Source organism: Calidris pugnax, unplaced genomic scaffold (genome assembly GCF_001431845.1).
Source record: "Calidris pugnax isolate Ruff unplaced genomic scaffold, ASM143184v1 scaffold19, whole genome shotgun sequence".
Lineage (NCBI taxonomy): Eukaryota > Metazoa > Chordata > Aves > Charadriiformes > Scolopacidae > Calidris > Calidris pugnax.
In genome coordinates this window covers 2,429,717-2,455,530 of record NW_015090775.1, presented here as the reverse complement: position 1 = coordinate 2,455,530, position 25,814 = coordinate 2,429,717, and the positions used below count along the sequence as shown (strand labels likewise).

The window sequence follows — 25,814 nt, the reverse complement described above, 5'->3', positions numbered from 1 at the left end:
TACATTTATAACTAGGCCAGAAATTTAATATTAAACGTCTATCCTATGGAAAATTTAGCTCCTCAAGTAAATGAGCAGGGAATGGGTCCCTCAAAAAAGAATAAGTAACAATAAATCAAATGGAATTTTTTCCCATTAGTTAAAATATCTGGCTATTTAACAGTTTAAGTATTACATTCTTAAGAAACAAGGTTTTTCAATAAAGAATTTTATCCTCTTTCAAACAAAGAAAACACTTCTGTGGGTTCTCTCACTGTAACAGATTATAGGTCACTGTGCTCTCCAGCTTCAAGGTTTTTTCAGAAGTCTGTTAATCACTCAGTGAGTGGCAACAAAAATAGTCACAGATAACAGCCATACATGGGCCAACTGTTAACTTCTCTATTAAATCTGGATCCATGTTATTAGTTGGACAGTTCATTAACATCAACTCACAAACTAAAAAAAAAGGAATATTTTACAATAGCGTTTCTTAATATGATATTTTATTCATATAGCATGCAAGTTGTACAGATGTAGGGGGAAATCTAAAAGCAATGCAGAAGGACCTTCACATGGAGTTGCATTTCTAAAATATTAATAAAGGTTTTTCTACCTCAAAATGGCCCTCGTTCACCTTTGTTAATCAAACAGAAAAAAATATATAATATAAACAATAGCTGTTCGATTCTTGCTTTTTCAAAAGTTTTAAGGGAATGTCACCTGGCAGACCCAGGAGAACCCCTAAAAGCAGCAGCAGAAAGCAGCCTCTGTGTTTCGACACAACAGGGAAGCAAACACTTCAAAAAGCAGAGCAACGTGGGTACTCGCTTGATGGAAACTGCGTTACCGACAGAGCGGTTTCAGGGTGTGAAAGGCAGCACGACGATTTGCTGGGGACAGAAAGTCCACTGGATTTAAAAAAAAAAAAAAAAAAGAATTCTAGCCCTTCTATAGGCAGGGTCTCACACCATGGCTTCCTTTTTCTTTCTAAAATAAATCCAGCCACTGTAAGGCTAAGGCCAGAATTTTCCCCGATGAGAAATGTAGTCAAAGGAATATGCTGGTGTTGCAGCGCTGACTAAAAAGCATGGTTAATGCCAACCACCACCTCCATAGAGCCTGGTAAATAAAAAAGTCTCATGACTAACTAGCAGAGTATTCTGAAAATACTGCTTTCCTTGCCTACACAGTTATCACCAAAATAAGCAAAATGTTTTCTTAAGCTTTTAGATTAACAGAAAAAGTTACATTTTAATAGTATTTGGCTTTTTCCAGTTCCTATCAAAAAAAAAGTCAAAGACAGATCTTTATTATATAAATTTAAGATTTACTAGGTATACAGTATCATGAGCATAGATCTTCTGTTGAAGAATTTGTACGTCTTCCTTCATATATAAATAAAGATTTAATAAGAGACAGAAAAAACACACAGGAGATTATAAAACAGAGAGCTTGGAGAGAGGAGAAAATTGCTGACTTGGATTTAGCAAATTAATGTTTGTGGTTTTTTTTAATGAAAGACCATAGAAAGGGTTTCCATACACCAAACACAAATTAATCAAATCATTCTGAAAGGGCAAAAGTAAACCAGGAGGAAAAAAAAAAAAAAAAAAAAAAAAACCACAAAAAAACAACAAACAGGAGTAGTCAGTCCATCAGATCTTATACTAAAAGGGTATAAAGAGTATAGCCTTTCTGTGCTGTCTGGCTGCAGGGTTGCCCAAAGTGGCTGAAATCCTGTGTCTTGGAGGAAAAAGGGCTCAGCTTGTTGGAGAGCCTACCATACAGTGTCATTGCGTATTTCTGCATGTCATAGATCATTTTACCTCATTGTTCTCTGCACGAAGTTAAAGAGACCAGTCCAATGCTGTACAATTTTCTTTTTAAAAGTGCATTTAGAAAAATATTGTTTAAAATAACAGAGATGCTTATTGCTGAGTTACTCTACGTTTTTCATTAAGATTTAAAAAAGGCATATGACTAAATTCAGACTTTTTGCAATATGTTTAATTGGCTGTGACACATTTTTCTCAGGATATTAGACATTTTTAGAAATGTCAATCCAAAATGTAACTCAAAATTCAAAAATATCTCAGCTGAATGAATCCTGCATTGTCAGTTTTAACATGACTTATAACAAATCCAATCTTCATGAAATCATCAATACAAAATAAATTATGTTTGAACTCACCTAACTTTCCTCACAGCTATGCTTGGGAAATTCACAAACTGCCCTTAGTTATTAGGCCCAAGACAATACTGCCATAAATTTCAGATCAATCACAGAACCATAGAACAGCCCAGGTCAGAAGGTACCTCAAGAGATCATCTGGTCCAACCTTTCATGGGGAAAAGGAGCCTAGGTGAGATTATCTAGCACCCAGTCCAATTGCATTTTGAAAACCTCCAGCAATGGGAACACTACCACATCCCCAGGGAGGTTGTTCCAGGGAATGATTGTTCTTACTATAAAAAAAAAAATATATATATTAAAAAAAAAGGTCTTTCTTGTGTTGAGATAAATCTTCTCCCAGTGCAACTTGTACCCATTATCCCTTCTCTTCTCCACGTGGCTCCTTGTGAAGAGAGCCTCCTTCCTCTTAGAATCATAGAATCATCTAGGTTGGAAGGGACCTTAGAGATCATCTAGTTCAACCATCAACCTAACTCTGACAAAAAAAAAACAAGAAATAAGCAATAACAAAAAAATAAATAAAAAAATCACTAAACCATATTCCTGAGGACCATGTCAACCCGTCTTTTGAACACCTCCAGGGATGGTGCCTCAACCACTTCCCTGGGTAGCCTATTCCAATGCTTAGTAACCCTTTCCATGTAACCTTTTTTCCTAATATCCAATCTGAACCTACCCTGGCACAACTTGAGGCCATTTCCCCTTGTCCTGTCTCCTGTGACTTGGGAGACGAGACCGACCCCCACCTCTCTACACCCCCCCCCTTAGGTAGTTATAGAGCGTGATAAGGTCTCCCCTCAGCCTCCTCTTCTCCAGACTGAACACCCCCACAGCTACCTCAGCCTCTCCTCATCAGACTTACTCTCCAGACCCCTCACCACCTTTGTTGCCCTTCTCTGGGCCCCCTCCATCACCTCAATGTCTTTTTTGTGATAAGGGACCCAAAACTGGACACAGGACTCGAGGTGAGGCCTCACCAGTGCCCAGTACAGGGAGATGATCACCTCTCGGGTCCTACTCACCACACTGTTCCTGTTCCTCTTTGTAGCTGCCCTTTAAGTACTGGAATACTGTGATGAGGTTCCCCTTGAGTCTTCTCTTATCCAGGGAGAAAGGATCTAAGGCCTTCATAGAACACTTTCTCCTGTCCTTTGATCATCTTTGAGGCCCTCCTTTGGACCCTCTCCAGCCTGTTTGTGTCTTTCTTGAATGGTGGGGACCAAAACTGACACAGATCTCCAGGTACAGCCTGGAGATGCAGAACAAGAGAGCACCAAAACTAGAACAACTATTTTCTTCTTAAACTGGGATAATATATATTTTGAGATATAAAATGCTAAATTTTTGTAGTTGTTTTTTGGTTTGTTTTTATATTAATGATGCAGGTTTGAATAACACAAGTATCTGAAGAAGGTAACGATGCAGAAACTGTCTCCTAGGGCTTAGTGTGCAGTGAGGTGACAGGCAGAGCTCAGAAATAGGCTTAAAAATGGAATGAACAACCAAAATCTTTCCTCTCTCACAGACTTGCTCGAGTGCCTACAAAACACCAGAGGGCTGCAAACATGAGCTGGTAGGAGCACCAGAAAATGAAGATATTTGGTTCTGACAGCCATTGTAAACTGGCTCTCCCACACGCAGAAGACCCACTTGAAAGGTAAACCTCTGTATCTGAGTCAGTCCATGGAGATTAAGTTAACATAACTAACAATGAATAAAGTCTGTTTCACCTATCATTAAATGAGTCGGATGAACTGAAATCTTGAAGCATTAATTTCTTCACTGAATACAAAAATGGGACTAGAGCAATTATTTCAGCCAACGTACACCAGCATGGGATATGTCAAAGGTGAGATGAATGCCGCCCACAGTTTTCCAGTAAAGGGATATGACAGTAGTGGACCAACCATCACAGCTTACAAGCATTTGAAAGCAGAAAGCAAAACATTGAACTGAACAGAACCATGTGAATGACACTTTTAAAATAATAATTATTTCTTCTGCATTCATGCATTACATTAAAAAAAAAAATCTGAAGAAGAAATTACAGGTATCAATTTATATGGGTCTTTGTAAATTTTTTGATCCTGATAGGAACTTGAATAACTTCATTTCACAAGGAAACTGAGGTAAATGTATTTGGCAGAGGCCCAAAACTACTACTATTTCATTATGTAACACCAATATGTTTGGCCTCACACAAAACATCCAGGTGTGTGGCCTAAGAGTTGTTTAAATGTTCCAACTTCAAGAACACAAACTTTTTATGCTTCAAAATACATATATCACAGCAGAATTAATTCAGGTCTCATCACACAGGCTGTTTAGTTTTGTTTTATTTACAAATTTGTTTAATTTATTTGCTTTTTTTTTTTCCTGGGGTTGGGTCTCTGCTTAGAGCAGGCTCCAGGATTTTAATAACACTTCATCTGCCTCAGAGGTGGTTGCATAATTTTTGCTTTCATAGACATTTTACACAATAAATACACAATAAGCATTTACACAATGCTAGTGTTAGAAATGTCTGGTTTTGAATTCTTCTGTGATATATTGCAGAGGAGGTAAACAGAAATCCTGAGTCCTGCTTGCAAAGACAGGAAAGACTTTAAAGATTTCAGGAAACCTTAAAATACCCTAATTGCAAATACTTGAGGACATGCAACACGCAACAGCTAACACTTCTCTAGATACTTCATTTAGCTGTCAAAAAAAAAAAGATGTTTTACAAGTCTCATGATGCTTAATCTCTAACACACTTCTCTCTCCTGGGAATGAAAGTGTAACACCATGTAAAAACGAACCATGAGCCTCTCTCTCTCTCTTACAACTTGTCCCTGATACATTCCTGATATCAGAGCAAGTCTTACAAAACAACTGCCACGTCAGAATTGCAGCCCCATGGAAGTCAATTGCTAAACCTCGGTATTTCAGACTCACCTACAAACTGCAAATCAGCATTATCTAAAACCACCACCAAACCACACACAACGGTGTGAGTCAGGTGTCAGGTGAGTGACGTAAATGGTTGATATCCACACAAAGGCACTCACTGTAAGATACACTGTGAGGACCGGGGTTATTGGAAAACATTCAGCTGAAATACACACCCACATTGTGTACTTGCTTTCCTTACAACACCTTTAATTATAAGGATATTGTAGATATATTATCATAAATCAACAAATCTGTTTCTGCAGCGTGTTACTAAGCAACTGTAACCAAGACCTTGTGTAAATGAGATTAAAATTCCAAGGTAATAATACTCAAATACAACCTCACATTCAATAACCAAAGAGTCAAACGTGTTCATATTGAAGGAAAAAGGTCTGTTTAGTTTTATGGTTGTTGAAATAGTTTAGATATGTAGAAAATGTAGATACGTGTATATCAGTTGTAGGTATTTGTATCACACAATGAACCATACAAAGATCTAACAATCCCGGTCTATTTTTCAGATAAAAACTAGAAACTTGGTCAAATTACTTTCACTATTCGTCATATGCATTTCATTCTTCCATTTAATGGCATCCAAACCATACAAAAATCAATACTACTGTAAATAACGTATTATTAGTTATTATTAAAACTCTTAAAAAATATCACACTCACATCAACAGTGTGTAAGAAGAATACTGTAATACAGTGGTTAATATGTTGTGCTGCACTTCAAGAGAAAATAGCTTTTTTTTCCAGTCGGAAATACACTTAAGTTTAAGCACCTTTCCAAGGACTGGCTGCACTTGGTATGCATGATCCCATCATTCCAGCACTGGGCACACCAAGTAACCGAGGCAACTCCAGTTCAGGCAGAGTAGACCAGAATACCCTCTAACCAGAAGAAGCTGTCACCAGCACTTGAAACCTCTCTGCCACTGTCAGTGCTGCCTTCCCAGTGAGTTTCAAAGTTCGAGTTACCTGACCTCGTACTGAACGTGACTATTCTAAAAGGCAACTCATATTTAAGGAAGGATGTCTCTGATTTTACAACTTCTGACTCACAAGAAATCTCTACAAAAGCAGAAATGACCTACAGTGGAGACAGAACCTTCCTGGAGGCGATTTGTTCCTTGTTCAGCCTGGTTTCCACAAGCTCGGGGCCACCACAAGCCCTTTCTGCTCCAAGCACATGTTCCATTTCTTTGATATTGTCTCACACATACACGCATCTTAGCAAACAGTCTTGTTTTCTTTAAACCTACAAAAAAAAAACCCCACCCTGCACTGCATATACACACCACCTGCTGGGGAGAAGATGAGAGAATAAACATGTGACAGACATTAATCACGATGCTTAATGCACTCCTGGCAGCATGCTTTCCGCTACCACCGCAAGGAGAATCATTTAACAACCCGTGTGGATGGAGCAGAAGGGGAAACTTGCCAGCTTTATTCACTCATGATTTTTAAGTTCTTCTCCCCGTTTTAAACATTTTAAGAACATATAATATGTGCATAACCCTTTCCATCCTGAATCCTCCCGCAGTGACAATTTGGGCCATACCTCAGCCTTCTTGAAATGCCACGTTTCTGTACCTCCCCACTCCTCTTTCACCCAGGGTGTACTTTCATTTACCACCACTTTGTGCCAGAAATACCATGCACTAAGTACTTCTCTACCCACTGCTTTACATATTTCTCATCTTACAGAAATAGTTACAAGTCTTAACATTTTATGTCAGTCAAAATATAAATTATCCACACTCTCCACTAGCCTAATGTCTACATCTTCTTGTAAGGCCAATAAAAGCTGTTCTGCTTACAGCAAGAATGAAATCAAACCATAAGAAGATATTCCACTGAGCACGTCTCTCCCCATGGGAAAAGGATGACAAATGGAACGCTCAACAAAGCACAAAACACTGTATTTCTTAATTCCTTCCATTGAGAAAACATAACACAGTGTAGGTAGTGGCCTACTTCGATTATTTTTTAAAATTACTTTCCAGAGATACCATCTACACTACTGTTTTCCGGTGGTGGGAACAAGGAGATACAAACAACAGTTCTAAGCCAACTATTTGCAACCACATCTAAAAAGCACCTTTAAATTTTAAGAGATCCTCTTCAAAGCAGTGTCTGAAAAAAAACACCATACTACAGTTCACAAGGTGTTTTTGAATATTTAATTCTGCCAATCTTCCTTTGATAAGCCACACTTATGGCAAGGCTGTTTTAGTCAACCGTTCTCACTTTTAAGCCAGTCTTCACAACGATGTCCCAGGACATGAAGAATTCCAGCCCCCCATCAGAGAAATGCACTGGTTTAGAATATATTGGCCCATCGACTTTATATAAACTAACATCCCCTGGGCAAAAGGTATTCAACAATGACAATAATAAGCGCTCTGCAAACAAACAAAATAATTGACAATAGTGCTCTTAAAGCATTTCACTTTAAAAATGACATTACAAATGACATTCTGACTCTGTGGGATCTTTTTTTTTGTGTGTGTTCAGTGCATTTCTATTTTAAGGTCTGATTTCTTACGGGAACAGCAAGTATTTACTGCTTTTTGCCCATCTATATTGCAAGGCTAACAAAGCTGAGATGAATTCCTGTGCATCAACAGGATTGTTTATGAAGGTCTACTTAGTACAGTCTTCATGAAGATTGTGGCATATGGAAAATCTTTCCAGCTCAGATGTCTATTTCTAACATTACCCGCTGGTTTTATATCCAGCGTCTTCCACATACCAAAGGTGTGATTATGCCTCTCCTATTCAAAAATAATCCCGTCACTTCTTTGGGGAAATTGATAGTTGCTTGACTATTTGTAGAGCTCTGAATGCTATGTTTTCCCAACTCTTGTCCATCTACTCCTTAATTTACTATAACCAAAATAGATGACTTTTTAGTATAGTTGCTTTATAGCTTATGTGAAAATGGTGCCATGAAGGCTTCCAGTGTTGTTTATTTATCTTTAAAGAAAGTGTCAATTACTACTTTTCGCTTATTTTGCTTCAGAAAAAGAACTTCTGAAAATTAACATAAGCATTCTCACAAGCTACACTGAGACAGAAAAAAATTTGTAAGACGACAATTTACTATTAAGTTGTCTCACTGACCATTATTGCCAAAAACAAAAATTGCAAGCAACGCACGTACTGAAATGACCAGCACAGCTCTTTCCACAATAAACATTTTTCAAATAATAACTTTTATAGCTCATAACACTTTTTTACTATAATAAGCACAGGAAAACAATACCATTGATATATTTTTGTCTAGCACTTAGAGGATGTATTTTTCCAAGTCTGGAATTAAAAAAGTTCTGGCCCTCCAGTTCAAGGAGGACAGGGAACTACTGGAAAGAGTCCAGCAGAGAGCTACAAAGATGATCAGGGGACTGGAGCATCTCTCTTATGAGGAAAGGCTGAGGGACCTGGGTCTGTTTAGCCTGGAGAAGAGAAGACTGAGAGAGGACCTCATCAATAGTTATAAATATCTCAAGGGTGTGTGTCAAGAGGATAGGGTCAAAGTCTTTTCAGTGGTGCCTGGTGACAGGACAAGGGGCAATGGGCCCAAACTGGAACACATGAAATTCCACCTCAACATGAGGAAAAACTTCTTTACTTTGAGAGTAACAGAGCACTGGAACAGGCTGCCCAGAGGTTGTGGACTCTCCTTCTCTGGAGACATTCAAAACCCACCTGGATGCGTGCCTGTCCAGCCTGCTCTGGGTGAACACACTTTGGCAGGGGGGCTGGACTAAATGATCTCCAAAGGTTGCTTCCAACCCCTATGATTCTGTGAAAATTGGGTTTGAGTGAAAGTAGGTGTGCATGGAGCTGGGACGGAAAAATAGAGGAATCATTTTTATCTTAACTTTAATTTGCTTACAGTTATCAAGCAGTTATGTTGCAAAGGAAAAACGTACAAAACCATGACATGTAATTTCACTGTGAAAAACAACAAAGTGCCGAGGAGTCAAATTTAAAATCTCCCTAACTTCAACAGCCTGAACTAAAACTGTCAGTATACTAGTCAGAGCAGCATCTTTCTTTTCCATTGTGTATGTGGCACATAGCTGTTTCTAGTAACAAAATAACAAATTGACATTAGTCTGTATCTCAGGTAAGAAAAGCCAACTGTGCAAACAGGAGAGTGCCTCTTCTCTAAAAGGTTTCTCTCAAAAAAGATATACATATAGCAAAAGAACGATCATTCATGGGGATATAAAACACATTTTTTAGCAACTTTTAAATTATTTTGTGTTTAAAGGTATAGTCTCCATCCTAGCTATATATTAATCATACACATGATTACAAAAGACATCAAGTTCCAAAGGATGACTGGATTATAAGACTAAGTTTTACTCCGTAACTTCATTGCAAGAGCAAAAATTTCAGCAGACACACTATCAGTTTTAGACCTCGAGCCAAAAGCTTACGGAACAATCATACAAGAAACACAAACCATAGAGGGTAAGAAATCCAACTCAAAATAAATTAGATCTATGTGTTTGGGAGAGAAACAAATTGGAATATATTGAAATACTGTCTTTGTAGGCATTTTAACAGTCTTGGGATTGTTTGGAATTGGCTATGCTCGAGGCTCAGGACTCCGCTTTCCAGGGCAATATTCAACATATTTTTTGTGGACAGTCTTCTCAGCACACTGCTTGACATATTAAAGTAATAGGGAGTGGACCAGAAACGTTAATTGAAGCCTACATAAAAAAGAAATACCACAGTTGTTAATAAAGCCCTAATAAAATTAAAAGAACATATGCCTAATAAGAAGATAAAAATTGTAGACTGCAACAACTATAAAGTCCATGTATAAAAGCTCTCCACAAGGCCACCACTACTGTGAACTTCCTTTAAACTTCCTCCCATGCATGGCTTTCCAGGGCAATATTCAACATATTTTTTATGGATAGTCTTTTCAACACACTGCTTAACATATTGAAGTAATAGGGAGTGGACCAGAAACGTTAATTGAAGCCTAGATAAAAAAGAAATACCACAGTTGTTAATAAAGCCCTAATAAAATTAAAAGAACATATGCCTAATAAGAAGAAAATAAAAATTGTAGACTGCAACAACTATAAAGTCCATGTATAAAAGCTCTCCACAAGGCCACCACTACTATGAACTTCCTTTAAACTTCCATGTGTCTGAAGTAATAGGGAGTGGACCAGAAACGTTAATTGAAGCCTAGATAAAAAAGAAATACCACAGTTGTTAATAAAGCCCTAATAAAATTAAAAGAACATATGCCTAATAAGAAGAAAATAAAAATTGTAGACTGCAACAACTATAAAGTCCATGTATAAAAGCTCTCCACAAGGCCACCACTACTATGAACTTCCTTTAAACTTCCATGTGTCAGGAAGCAGCAGAGCTTCTCACATCCAGTTGCACAAACACACAAAACATTCTTAACATTACATGTGCCTGGGAAAACCAGTTCTTTATTGAGAATTGTGATCTGGAATTGTTTTTAATATTCAAACTTTTCTTCAAAAACCACTTTCCCTTAAAATGGCTATTCTTCACAAGCTATAGCAGAGAACCCCAGCTATATTACAACTCCATCCTCTTGAAAATAATGTATTTTCTCTCCTTAGGCATTTAGAGATTCTTATTTGTATATTGTCATCATAACACCAAATATAATATACAGCTATAATAAATTTAACATATATAATTAACACATATAATATTTTAATGTCTTTATAGAAGTTGTTCTGGTAAAAACACACCTAAGTAAAGTAAGTCCAACTGACAAAGCTAAATTTGTCCCTGAAATTGAGCATTCTGCTACTATGAAACCAACACAGTTAAAACACAGTTTCCTACACACACACAAAAAAAAAAAAAAGGATTGAAACTGGCAGATTCATGCAAAACATCTCCTGGTAAGAAACTGTTCCACTGAAAAAAAACAAGTAGAGCAGGTATAAAACTACTTAGTATTAATTATTACTATGAACTGTTAATCTACTGTATTATCAATTTCAAAGATCCATTATAAGTACATTCCTGAACATCCAGTTTTGATTTCTTTGGTATAAAATGTATATTTACTATTAACTGCATGTAGGAACATTTGTTATCCCTGTTGTGAAGTAGTGCCTTATTGTAGCAGCCTTTTTGAAGATACACATCAAAGAGAGACCCTGGAACATCTCCACATGAGACCCAAGTTGCATACAAACAGCGCAGATGGAAAAGGGAGATCTCCAAGGGAGACACACCTGTCTCACACCTGACACCCAACAGCCAGGTGGCTGTGCCAATGCACAAAGAAAAATAGCAGAAGAAAACAAAAGGGCCTGTTTGGTCACCAAACTAAGGCCACCAGACCCTACACCTCCAGCACAGCAGAAGCAAAGTGGGGAAGTAAAGTCTGAAAAAGAGGAGCTGCCATTCTCCTCAGGGTGAAATAAGTAATTAGAGGAAAATAACCCTTCCTTTTTTTCTTTTTTACCCCATTTCCTTCAATTTCTAAAAGCACATTTCAGTCTCATTTGCATCCATACCCAGCTTAATTTTTCCTTTTGTTAATATATTCCATATACAGTATTATTCTGCATAGGAGACATAATCTGTCATCGCCTTTTGGGCAGTAAGAAAGACTCCTGCTGCTGACCCAAATGAGCCTTGAAACCAAAGTAGCATGGTGATGAACGTTAAGCATTTAATCTGCACAAGAAACAGGATGTTACTCTTTCGAGTTTCTCCTCCACAAATACAAGAGTCATCCTGAAAGAAGGTCTTTAGCTCAAGGAGGAATTAACACAAGGCTTGACCAGTTTGTGTTCAGACAGGAAGATTGGGAAGACATTCTGAAAAAGTAAAAAGTACAGAAAGCCCTATTTATAAATCATTTTTAAGTACTTCAGGTCCTACAAAAATATTCATTGGTACTGAAGCAGCTTAGCAGCCTGTAGAACCAGATGATCTCCTACATTTCAAAACAAACTCCAATATAATTATCTGGCTATGTTGAGTTGTTGATAACTGATAAACACCAAACATTAACAGCAACAATCTAAGTCATTACTGCTCAGAAGGATGTCCATCTTCATCTCATTGGAGAAAAAAAAAAAAAAAGAAAGTTTGCAACATACCCTTGCTTGCATTATACTATCGGAAAAACTAATCACACACGCTGTTCTCATTTTCACCCAACTCTCACCATACTTAGCTTCCCCTCAAGTCTTTCATCTTCCTGGGGACACTATTTGGTAGCCTGTTGTTTCAGTGTACAGAGGCATTTTTCAGGGGGCACAAAATTAATGGAGAACCTATATTTTTTCCAATTGTCCTGATATTTCTTATTAATTACTAACGTCATAATTTAAAAACCTCACTGCAAGTTCCTCAAAGCAGGACAAAGTCTTCAGTACTTGCAGTGCCAATAAACCACATCATATTTGATCCAATAACAGTATCTCTTTTCCTATTTTGAATATCTATTTATTATTGTTAAAATAATGACAGAATTAGCAGAACTCAGACTGTGAGCAAACAGTTTCAGCCCCTGCAAGAATTGAGACCTGACTGCACGGAGAGATGCATAAGATGGAGCAGGCTGGCCATTAACTCAATTAAAGCTCATCTACTTGCTCTTCCTTTTTCTTCTTCCAGCTTCTGCCATACTTTTTAACATGGATTTCCAGCATTTCTGACACAACTACAACGTAAGCCACATAATCATTCTCAGATAGCAGTTCAGAAAGTGAGCTGTGTTTAATCTCCCTTTTGATCTTCAGATCAAAATAAGCCAAAAGCTCATGACATATCCTGACTGATCACTCACCATGACAGTACCCTGTGCCTAATCAAAGACTCAAAAGTGCGACCATTTCAGAAAATTCAATTTGTTACTGCTACATGGAAAAGCTCAACAAACATTTTTATAAATTAATTATTTATCTTTTTCATCTGTCCTTGCTTTCTCTGCATACATACTCTTCTTTTTTTCCCCGTGTGTAATTAGAATAAACATCACGTGTGTAAGGTAACATAATCACTGTTAAGTTTCCCATAGTTTCATTTACTAGAGGTGGCAATTTCTTTCACATATTTCAGGCAATGTTGTTCTTCTAAATATGTCTTTTTATATTTTTTCTTCCATGTTTCCCCTGTCCCCATTCCTCCTAACAATTTTATGCTAACGCCACAGTGTTTCAACAAGTTATGCTAGTAACTGTTGTAACAAACTTCAGCTCTGTTTTCTGATAGCCTGAAAAAAAATCCTATTAACTACTTCAAAATAAAACACACAGACCTTCTTATGTTAGAGCAAAATTTATATCAAATACACCTACACGATGGGCCACTCAGCAACTATTTTTTTAAGAAAGCTTCTTCCAACAGTCATTCCTTCTCTTCATTCACCCCCAATCAGTGTCACTTCTCTACCACCCATCAAACACAAATATCAACACAGGCACTAGCATCACTCTATCAAACACAAATAGCAGCTCCAAAAAAATAAATGAGTCCTTTAGGCAGCTTTGCTTTCCTACATATATATTTTCAGGCAGGTTATTTAAAACATGAACTACAACCTCCCTTACAGCAACATACCGAGCAGGCTGCCAGTTCTAACAGTGGTAATCACCTGGTCCAGCACCTATTGAGCACTTCTGTTGCTAGAAATCCTCCTACTGGCCCCTTTTCCTCTAGTATCACCTGGCAAATCCAGTCAGAAATTTCTTCCCTGTTGCATTCATGGATGCACACAACCAACACTATGCAACATGTGAACACCCTACCATGTTGAACGTACACCACTCTACAGCATTCAGCAGAAACAGTTCATGTTGGATGGGTTTTTTTATTTAGGCAATTTACCACTTTTTTCCCTCCACAAACTTAGCCCCTTGCATTTTAATTTTGTCTCAAATCAGCAATTTTTTAAAATCTTTCCCAAAGTATTTCTAATTACAGCTTTCTGATGCTAGAAGGAATTGCATTACAAGTATTGAGCTCTTCCAGAGCAGAGCTGAAACAAAACAAAACAAGAACCAGCTATTACCATTTAGTTTGCCAGCTCAAAAAAAATACCTGAGGTGTAACTAAATTATAATGCAGCACAAAACTATTTTTAAATTTGTGAAATTGGCATTACACCAATACACCTGTGTGAAAAATGCTGCCATTTAGAGGCGGATCATGATGGACTACCTCCAAACATTTGCTCTCTTAAGCAGGGGAAAAAAAAAAACCCAGTGTGAATTTTTGAAACTTTGAAAGAAGGAGGAAACTTACACAGTTTCCATAGTTTTACATTTTAAGAAGCCCTGCACTTCCCATTTATTGAAATATATGTGCTTAAACAATTACTGGCCAAATTACAATTAGTTTTTCATTTTTAAGAACTAAGCCGCTGTAGTCTTCTCTCAGGTGTGATGCTGATCACACCTTTTTGTGCCCTCCTCACATTAAGATGTTATGGGATCAGCTACCATCACACAATTCCACCACAGCTGAGAACAGGAGGATTTGGAGGAGGGGAGCAAAAGATACAGGTGGAGGAAATATGAAAAGCTAAAAATTCTGCCCTGCTCATCATCCAGACATTTCCTCCTGGTACACAGAAAAGTTACACAGGCAACACAAACAGAAAGCAAAGTAAAATAGTTTGGACAACTCTGATGTAACATCAGAAGACAGAGGGAGGCACAGAGAAAAGAAATGGACTAATCTGCAAATCAAGAAGGACAATTAACTGCAGGTTTCTGGTTTTTCAGAAAGTCACTGCGTGAGATGAAGTAACTAGGGGCAGCATGAACAGTCCAGTTATTCAACAAGTATTTCACCCACCTCTTCTTGCAGCAAACTTTCCCCTCGCAAAACCTGCCTACTGTCTATTTTCAAGAAATCTCAACATCACACAGCCAAACTCCGCCCTCAGTGTAACTTCCACAATCTCTAAATTTAGCAAGGTTTCTGTAAGCACCCCACAATACTCAAAATTATGAAAATAACTGTCCACTCAGCCAAGACTGCACATTGCCTGGATAATCACAGGAAGCTTCCACTGACATTATATGTAAACAGCAAAACATGCTTCTTGACACTGAATTGACTGACATGATGTTGTCATTCTCTACTGACATTGCCAACGGAAAATTCAAAGTAACAGCAAAGAACATATACTTATTTTTATTCAAGTTCTATAAAGTATATAGAGTAAATCATGACAGCAGGTTTACTTGTGACCATCAACATAAGCAGAGCTACACAGAACGTAAAATTCAGCAAAGTGAAAATATCTCTTTTTTTTTTTAAAGTTCTTTAGCAAATATGATAGAAAATTCCACAGCTTAGAACATTTAAAACCCCAAACAGTTAAATCACAAAGCTGCTAACAAAACATACCATTAAGATTTCACAGGCCTGCTATAACTGGTTATTACCTCTTCCAAAGCTCTAGCTATGAAATGCAAATAAGTAAATTATTTGGAATCCCAAAATTTCATCTATTGTTCTTGTTCTGTTGCCTAAATATTTTAGTAAATATAATGAAAAAACTTCATCAATCTTTAGGAATGAGTACAGAAAGTAATCGCTATTAAGAAAAATCAAGATTATGTTGAGCATCAACAGTGGCTAAGATACTAACAAGCAAAGAAAAGCCCACTTACTGAAATTGTGTCTCAGTAACTACAGCCCCCTAATAATATACGTTCAATATATTCTATGTCTACAGGTGCTGAAGAGATGCACATATTCCTCCCTGGAAAAATCATCTGCAGTCTACAACGACCAATGATCACACAAACTAAAAACAGGTATTTACTTGAGCCAAGAAACAAACTGGCAACAGATCAGGATTCCACACCGCAAGGATTTCTATAAGCACTTCTTGCAAATAGCTCTGGATGTCACACTTATTGCAGTCTCACAGAAAAATAAAAATAAAATGTATAATATTAATTTTTATATTTTCTATTTATTTGCACCAGCAATGTCCTAAATAACACAAAACTGTAATTGTCCCTTTGGAGCAATTACAGCAACGGGTAGAATAGTAAAAGACATGAATTCTAAACACAGGCCCTGTAATAGACATGACAGTACTTGCTCAGTGCAGTCTGAGAATTCACCTGCTCTGAGAGGAAAAAAAAAAAAAGGAAACAACTCATCTCCCTCGGGGCAGTTTTTCTACTCCATTTGCAGCAGCAGGGAGGCGGCTGGTGCTCTGCACAGCCAGCGACAACACAAACCAAGGGGCCTGTTGGAGCACATGAGGTCCTCTCCCTGCACACCCACCAGCACATGTGTAAGGGGTCACACGCAGGCCTTGTTCAAACGTGAAATCAGGACACGGCCAACTGAACGTGGGGAAATGGAACCTGAGAAATATCTTTGCATCCCATTACTCAGACGCAGTCCCAGGGATCAAACACAGCCCAACTCTTCCCAAGATCTGAACGTCTGTGATGATTATTCTTTACTAACTTCTTTACAAATAACCACCATCCGCCTCATGCACAGTATTCAGCAACTCTGACAAAGTGTTCTCATGTGCCTTCTTGGAAGAGTTCAAAGATACACATCGAACACCGTTCAGAGACTCAAATATATATTGCCTAAAAAGCTCCTTCACCCGTTCTAGCGAATAGGCTCAGCTTCTTGGCCCACTTTCCATTACTGGATACCTTCAATACTAATTTGGACTTAATTAACCAAGTAAGATCTCAACATTGAGCAGCAGGAACACATTTCCTCAACAGGAGCACTGGTAGCTGTTCCTCATATTCGAGCAGAGCTTGCACAAATACCCACTATGATCACGCTCTTTCACAATTTTGTTTTTTTTCTTAACACTTATGTAGCACTCCGTGAATAGGTAGAGAAGATAAAGTACTTCACTGCTCACTACAGAAGAGAAAGCTGCATTAGACCACAGAGGTACATACTGCACCAACACCCTTCCAGGCCTTCAGCTGGTGACCTGGGTGATGAAATGAAGATTACACTTATTAAATCTGCAATGTGCTTCCAGGCTGTCTGGTGGGAAGGTTGATAGGTTGATAAGAAGGGGCTGCAAGCACATGAAAGAACAAAACTAGAATATAAAATGAACTTGACAAATTGGAGAAACAGCCTGGGGAAAAAAATGGAGATTCAGTTCAATGAGAAACAAGTGGAAGATTCTGTGCTTAGCCAAGAACAATTAACTGCTCAGATAATGGATAACAACAACTGCTGAGGCTGCGATTCTGCATAGAGAGATAAAAGTGTAGCACACAACAATCAGAACATGACTTAACAACAGTTCGGGTTTTGCAACAACAACAGAAAAATGGCAATGATTGTACAGGGACTTGGGAGAAATGAGTTGCATTGGCACACTTGCTATTCTACCAGCTCTGGTAATGCTCCACTGGGCACTGCAATTCAAATATATATACATATACACATATATATATGGACTATTTAGAGATAATTGAAGGTAGAGAGACAAGAATTACCAGAAAATATGATCTACAAGGAAACAGAGCTGTGCTGTTTAAAGAAAAGATGGCCGAGGGGAGACATGATAACTGTTTTCAAATAGTGAGGTCTGTACTTATGGGATGCCGAACAAGAAATAATTTACTTGAACGACACAGGTGCATTTGGCTGACTTGAGAACCTTAAGAACCTTACCAGCTGTTTGTCTAGTGGTTCTGTTATTCACATTACTCATTTTATACTACATCCTAAGAGGAAAGTCGTGAATACACAAAGTTAGTACAGTGATAAAGTACAAATCCTTGCCTTTATCTCTTGCCTCTCTGCCAAGGTTTGCTTGGGAATATCTGGGTTGTTTCTTTTTATAAGAATGGCCATTTTGGGTTAACCTATATAATAGCTTACTTTTGATCAAATCTAATGATCAGAAACACCTGAAAAGCCCAAAATGATGAGAGGGGGGAAAAAAAAAAAAGACCCCACCCATACACGTAACTGACTGTAAGGTTAACCATGCCATAAAACAATCTTCCTCCTCAACGCAAGCCCATTGTTATCCTTTTACACTAAATAAGTTGCTGTTCAGTTGAAGATGGAGAATCAGAAAACAATACTCTGTATGTTACTCTGTATGTTGTCTTTACTACAACTCTGTGGTGGGTTGACCCTGGCTGGACACCAGGTGCCCCTGTCACTCCCCCTCCCCAACTGGACAAGGGAGAAGAAAATATAACAAAAGGCTTGTGGGTCAAGATAAGGACAGGGAAATCACTCTGCAATTATTGTCACATCACTTGACTTGGAGAAAATTAATTTAATCTATTACTGATCCAATCAGAGTAGGATAATGAAAAATAAAAACTAAGTATTTAAAACCTTGCCTCCCACCCCTTCCTTCTTCCAACTCACTCTGGCTCAACTTCACTCCCGATTTCCTCTACCTCCTCGACCCGAGCAGCGCAAGGGGATGGGGAACGGGGGTTGTGGTCAGCTCACCACATGTTGTTTCTGCCTCTCCTTCCTCCTCAGGGGGAAGACTCCTCACACTCTTTCCCTGCTCCATCGTGGGGTCCCTCCCATGGGAGACAGTTCTCCAACGCGAGTCCTTCTCTGGGTTCCTTCAGAAACAGACTGCTCCAGTGTCAGCCCCACATGGGGTCACAAGTCCTACCAGCAAACTTGCTCCAGTGTGGGCTCCTTTCTCCATGGGTTCACAGGTCCTGCTTAGAGCCTGCTCCAGCACAGGCTTCCCACAGGGTCACAACCTCCTTCAGGTGCACCCATCTGCTCTGGCATGGGGTCCTCATCACAACCTCCTTCAGGTGCACCCATCTGCTTTGGCACGGGGTCCTCCACAGGCTGCAGGTGGATACCTGCTCCACCATTAACCTCCACAGGCTGCAGGTGGATACCTGCTCCACCATTAACCTCCACAGGCTGCAGGTGGATACCTGCTCCACCATTAACCTCCACAGGCTGCAGGTGGATAGCTGCTCCACCATTAGCCTCCATGGGCTGCAGGTGGACACCTGCTTCACCATTAACATCCATGGGCAGTGAAGGGACAGCCTACCTCACCATGGTCTTCACTACAGGCCACGGGAGAATCTGCTCTGGCACCTGGAGCACCTTCTCCCCCTCCTTCTTCACTGACCTTGGCTTCTACATAGTTGTTTCACACTTCCCTCCTGGTTGCTGTCACACAGGGGTTTTTTTCCCCCTTCTTAAATATGTTTACCCCAGAAGCACTACCACTGTCACTGACGGGCTTGGCCAACAGTGGGTCTGTCTTGGAGCTGGCTGGCATTTTCTCTATCGGACACAGAGGAAACTTCTAGCAGCTTCTCACAGAAGCCCCTCTTTTTTCCCCCTTCTTAAATATGTTTACCCCAGAAGCACTACCACTGTCACTGACGGGCTTGGCCAACAGTGGGTCTGTCTTGGAGCTGGCTGGCATTGGCTCTATCGGACACAGGGGAAACTTCTAGCAGCTTCTCACAGAAGCCCCTCCGCTACTAAAACCTTGCCATGCAAACCCACTTAGAAGTGGTTCATATTTCGGAATGATTACTCTTGCTGTTCCTTACCCCTCCTTTTCGCTACTAAAACCTTGCCATGCAAACCCAATGCAAACTCTTAGAAGTGTCTCATATTTCGGAATGATTACTCTTGCTGTTCTTACCCCTCCTTTTCTTTCTTCCTGCCACATTTAAACTGATAATCACCTGCTGAAATCAATACTGAAAAAACAAGATAAAGATAGCTATTTTTAGTAAGAATGTATCATCACACTCCCAGTCACTTCTAGAAGCTTTCTGACAGGTAGAAAGAAAACCCACTCATGTTTCACAACTAAAACCAAACTTCAATAGACAAGTTCACCTTTCAGGACAACAGATTCCATTTAATGGCCACATTCATCCAGCTGCTTCTACTTTCCAGCCCACCTGACTGTCCAGAAAGTTGTACCATGTTCTTACCATTTCAGGCTGGTATAAAATAACTTTGACATTTTTTATCCCTCCCCTATAGTATCTTAAAACGTAAGGTTTGGCTGCACTTGCAGATTGAAATTGTAGTACAATTCTTCTAACAATATCTCAATATTTCAAATGTATTTGCATATCTATTTCCTACTGGCATGAGTTAGAAAGAAATTAAATCTAGAAAAAATAAAGTTATGATGAGTTTTTCTTCATGTCAATAATTCACACTAAGGCTGATGACAGTAGATTTAAATTTCAAAGTTATGTAATCATTCCATATGGTGACTGTCATAAATAAAAACTTGAATGAAGTTACCCTGTGTGCAGGTGATTAGCAAAATTTTATACACTAAATATTTCAAGAAGGATTTACTCCAATAGCGAGGTTGTTTGCCTTTGGCAAGAGGGTATATCAGGTCTGCAGAAGCTTAAGCTGTTTTGCAAAAATTAAAAAAAATACATCTCTGTTGGATGCGTTCACACATGCAAGAAGCCTGTTTGCATCAGCAGGTATAGCTAATGTAGAGAGAACATTCCAAAAATATGCATTTCATCTTCTACATTTTGCATAAAAAGTAGTCGTGTGTTTTGGTCTGGTGAATCTGTCAAAAAAGTATTTATATGAATATTCGTAAGAATAAGTTACCATATAATCATCCTACATGATTCAATCATTTAACAAGCTTGAGAACGAGTACACAGATGGTTAGTTGCCAAAATGCCATTCATTTCCTTGCATCATCTTGGTTATTTACAGCTGAGAAGAATCAGCTCTGAGTTTGCAAATAATAACAAAAACAACTTTTCTTCTTGTCATTTCCATGTATATTAAACAAATATTTAATAACATCTATCTGCAGATATCCAAGAGAGATAGGCATTTGGATTTGCATTAAAGCCACCTTGATTTAACAAATCATTGGATTATCCAAGCCATTTTAATTGTCCTAAGCCTTCTTTTACTATCTATATGCACATTCAAAGCATGGCTCATTGACCTGCATCAGGCAATGCACAGTGTCTGGCTGAACTGCAAAACTGGACTACACGTCTGTGCCCTTAACCTCATCCACATTATTTCACAAATCAGGCAGTTCTCTGGCAACGTGGCATATCTAAAGTCACAGAGCAAAGAAAAAAAGGCAAAGAAATAGGCAAGATGAAAGCTGTAAGGCAAGCCTAGCAGTGTCCACGTGCTAAGCATCTACAAGCTTCAAAATGTTGTGTATGAAGCCTTTCAGATGAAACATGAATACAAGTAAAGTGAGAAACACAATACCCTAAGTCACCAGAGTTACTGTACTACTTGGAGGTCCCAGCTGAGATCAAAGTGTGGCACTCGAGGCACCATGCAAACAAGCAGAGAGAAACTATCCTGATTCAAACAGCTTAAAATTATGTAAATAACAAAAAAGATAGAGAGATTGTATAACCTTTTCTCTACAAATAAGAGAACTGAAATGTTTAAAGGAGATAGATCAAGAAACTTCATGGAAACTCTGCAATACAAAGATCACTCTATTCAAAGCCATATGATACACAAGCACATGTAGAGAAAGTTTTCCCTTATAACCCAGCTGCAAAATCTTTCACAGATCTACAACTTACAAAAGCAGCATCAGAAGTGCAATACTAGGGAACTCAGCTTCTTGACCTGGACCGGTTCTACGACATCAGTAGCTTGGCTCTCACTGTACCCTTATCACGAGGAACATACACAACCATTTAGCTGGAAATGTGACAAGCTGCTCAACGGAAAACTTGCACTTAAAAAAAAAGTGGAATTCTGCATTTACAAATATTTCTGTTTTTTTCTAATAGACACTGAAATAAAGTATTTCATGGTATATTCCTTCTTGGTTTGGTAGTTCCTGTTAATCCATCTGACTCTACTTTCCTCCATCAGAAGTACAGTTTAAACAGTCACAAATCAGTACCTTTTTCTTATATTCACAGAAATGCAATAATGTTTTAGTGGTAAAGTAACTTCTGTTTTTTCCCAGTAGTGTAGCCAAAATGATGATTTCAGCATCCAAAAAACAGCATGGAATTCTTTAAGTTCAAAGGTCAAAATATACTCAAGTGCTTTATCTAACCTGTGAGCTAACAAACAGATACAGAAATTATTGGAGATACGTGATTTTTGATGCATCCTTACAAAAAGCCAACTATGGGTTCCAAACCCATTAAACAACTTCATGATATTGCTCTTTCATTCAAATTAGTGCATACTTCTTCACTTTTATCTACAAATTGCACTCTCATTGATAGATGGCCTCAATAAACAGACTAACAGTAATTGCTCTTTGTCAAGTGCTTGTAGGTGTTTGTATGAGTACATTTGCATTCTTTTCTTCACAGATTTTCTGATCAAGCAGTGTTTAACATAAAAATGGATTTGCCTCTTACTAATGAACACTGGATAAGACACATCATAATTTGAAATACAATAATGGTGTCTGCTTTGCAAATAAGTAACCTTTGAGATGCAAGAGTACTGTGTCAAAATATGATAATTTAAGTCAACTGTATTTTCAAAACACAGCTTTGCATAAACACCTTATTCCTCCTTTGAAGGATATTAAAGTTTGTTGAAACCACAGAACACACCTTGGTCTTCCCTTAGTGGATCCATACAGCGCTTAAAATTATTTAGATTACTTAACACAGCTCTATTGAAAAAAAAAAAAAAAAACCACACCACCTCCACCTTACGTTTACTGAAACTTACGAACAAAATACACATTGGTGATAACATATATTAAATTTTCTCTCTTCCTTAATAGAAGAAACCCATTCTTTCATGTTTTTACGTCATGTTTTCCTGTTTCATACCTCAGGTTTGAGGGACGTGTTTCAAAGATAGAGATTATTTTTTCAAGGATCAGTATTACAAAGCTCATTAAAACAACTACTAGGAAGACTAGCACTTCAATGGTACATAACACATCTATCATCCTTAAACACCTCACCTGTAAACAGACAGACATACCACACAGGGTAACTATACAGACAAAAAACTCTCCTACAACCAAAGTTAAATATGCACAGCATAGAAACACCAATACATGCAGGAGACTCTGTAACAAACAGCGCTATTAAGTACAAGTATCTGATGACCTATGAAATATCAAGCAACCAAAGTATCAGCAAAAATTCAGGCAAAAGGCTCCAAAGTGCTATCAGAGTTTGCAAACAGCGCTATTAAGTACAAGTATCTGATGGCCTATGAAATATCGAGCAACCAAAGTATCAGCAGTGAAATTTAACCACAAAAATTCAGGCAAAAGGCTCTAAAGTGCTATCAGAGTTTTAAACACTGTAAAGGATGTAAACCAGTACTTATACTTCAACTGAAATAGTACCGTACCAAAAGCAAAGCCCCATCTAGGGCAAACAACCTCTAGGTTAGTGTTGACTTGCCGTGTGCCACCTGTTGAAGCACGAACCTCCCTTCCCACAGATCCTTCTCTACAGCACGTAAGACTGGCAACCCTCCACACTTCATTACAAGAGGTCTAACGTCACCCCCCCTTACCCTGCAGAGCACTTCAAGGAAAGCTGGAAACGTACGTGTGCAACTCCATATGTTCCTAAAGCAATCAAAGCACAACTGTGCACATTGAAACAGGTGTTTCAAGTTTTGGCAAGACAGCAGCTTTTATAACAAAACTCGTATTTTAGACAGATAGGCACTGCCTGGCTTCAATTTTAGCCTGGAAGAAATGAGCATACATTGCTATTCTGTGATGGCCAGCCACAGACTGTCTACCTCAACATGAAACAAATATTTTAAGATGAGTATAGGAGACTATTTCTGGGAAAAATACAGTGTGCCTATAGTTTCAAAAGTCTCTCTCTTAAAACATATGTTTTAAATAGGTAAATGTAAAAATAATTACAATATATGAATAATATATAAGATCAAATTTGATTCCAAATTCTTTAGAGATACCCTTGTAACAAAGCATATTAAAGATTAAAACACACTGAAATGCACTTAGCAAATCTTAGAAGCATTCCAAAGAACAATAAGCACCTTTTTTTCTACATGTATCATAATGTTCTTCTGCAATATTTGCAAGCCAAACATCAAAGCGCTCTTCAAATCCACACAACAAAATCTAAAAGTGGAATATGACATGATTATACTCCACAACCAAAATTAATCTATTTTCCTTATCAAAATCTAAGAGAGAAGCAAAATAGAAAATAGCATGAAGCACTAGAAGCAGGGATTTTGTAAATATCTACCTTAGTAATCTAAGATACGTGAACAACATAACAGTTTTAAAAATAGGTTGCCACGCTCTCTACCAGGATATTGTCTCTGGTAAACTACACAACCGAGAAGCACTTTGTTTTCTTATTATAAAATGCTGATGAGGTCTATAACCCTGACCAGAGAGCTGCATAATGGACCACTGTAATCCAGCAGGCCAATAATGAATGTAAAGGGAGTCAGCACCAGATCTGACACTTTCTGGGAGGAAAGGACCTGTATCCTGAGATCTGATATTAAAACACTGCCTAAACACATCACAATCGAGTATTTTCACCTTTTAGCAATTCAATACAAGTAGAATACGCCATCTGAAAAGATACTAAACTGCCCTAGACTGCACTGCTACATCCCTAGATTAAGTTTTTACAGCACGACAACATCTATTTGACAATATCCACGGCCAGGTTTTCTTTTCATGTGCATTTCTGCAAGACTTGACATTTACAATACTTACGCATTGCAATAAGGTTTCTTTTCATATCCTTTGTAGTTATTCATGTTCAGAGCCATTTTGCAAACTTCACAGTGGAAACATCCTTTATGCCAGTACTGTAAAGAAACATAAAGTAGAATTACTCGTAATACTGACGTTTTGAAAGCCATAGTAGGGCGCAGCAAATGTAAGAACACGGTTACACGTCAATATTTTGCCTATGCATTATAGGTCTCCGTAAACTAAATCAAAACAATTACTTTCGCATGAGACCAAAGGGTCAAAGATGCTTCTGAAACACTCTCAGAAACGTAAATTCTCTGCTTAGGTGAATGCCAAGCCCTCCCGCACGCTGACCTTGCCAGGATTATTTGACAGATAAGTCAAGCAAGAGTTTGACATTTTGCCTCGAAAAAAGCCCAGCTTGCTAAGGATGCTCTACTATGTGAATAAAATCTCTAACTAATGCGACGGCTGGGTACGCTGAACAGACACTAAATTTAGCACGTAATACAGCATTTGCCTCCGGTAGCTCCTGCCGCTTCGCCTTTCCGGGGCCGTTAATTTGGCGCATCTGTCACAGCCCCACGGAGCGGCCGCACTCGGCGGTGACCAGCGCCGCCGGGGGACACCCCCGAGGGGACGGAAGGGAACGGGGGGGCTTTCGCCACCCCTCGGTGCCCCGGCCACCGGCCCCGCCGCGGCGGCCATGGCGTGCGGGGCAGCCGGAGCCGCCCCAGCTCGGGGGAGGCACCGACAACTACAGCCAGGCGGGGGCCGCCCGCAACTTCATCCCTCTGGAAGCTGTGGGGGGACACACACCGCAGGGTCTCTCCGACCCGCGGGGACCCCCTCACCCCACCCCGCAGGGTCTCTCCGGCCCGACTCGCTCCCCGCCCCGCACCAGGGCCAGTGACACGGCTCTTGTCACCCGGCGGTGGCTCCCGCGGGTGCGGGCGCAGCGGTAGCCCCCCCTGAGGCGCTGCGCTGGCCACCTGCCGCCTCGCCCCG

The 25,814-nt window shown here is 39.1% G+C and overlaps 1 protein-coding gene across 1 annotated transcript in view; it reads right to left on the bottom strand.

The window, feature by feature from the left end:
- NEBL (nebulette) overlaps window positions 1-25,814 on the bottom strand; it is a 283,351-nt gene that overhangs the window by 257,127 nt on the left and 410 nt on the right. Inside the window, exon 2 of the mRNA XM_014946207.1 lies at window positions 24,825-24,919. Coding sequence (XP_014801693.1) covers window positions 24,825-24,919 — 95 coding nt within the window. The remainder of the gene's footprint in view (window positions 1-24,824; window positions 24,920-25,814) is intronic.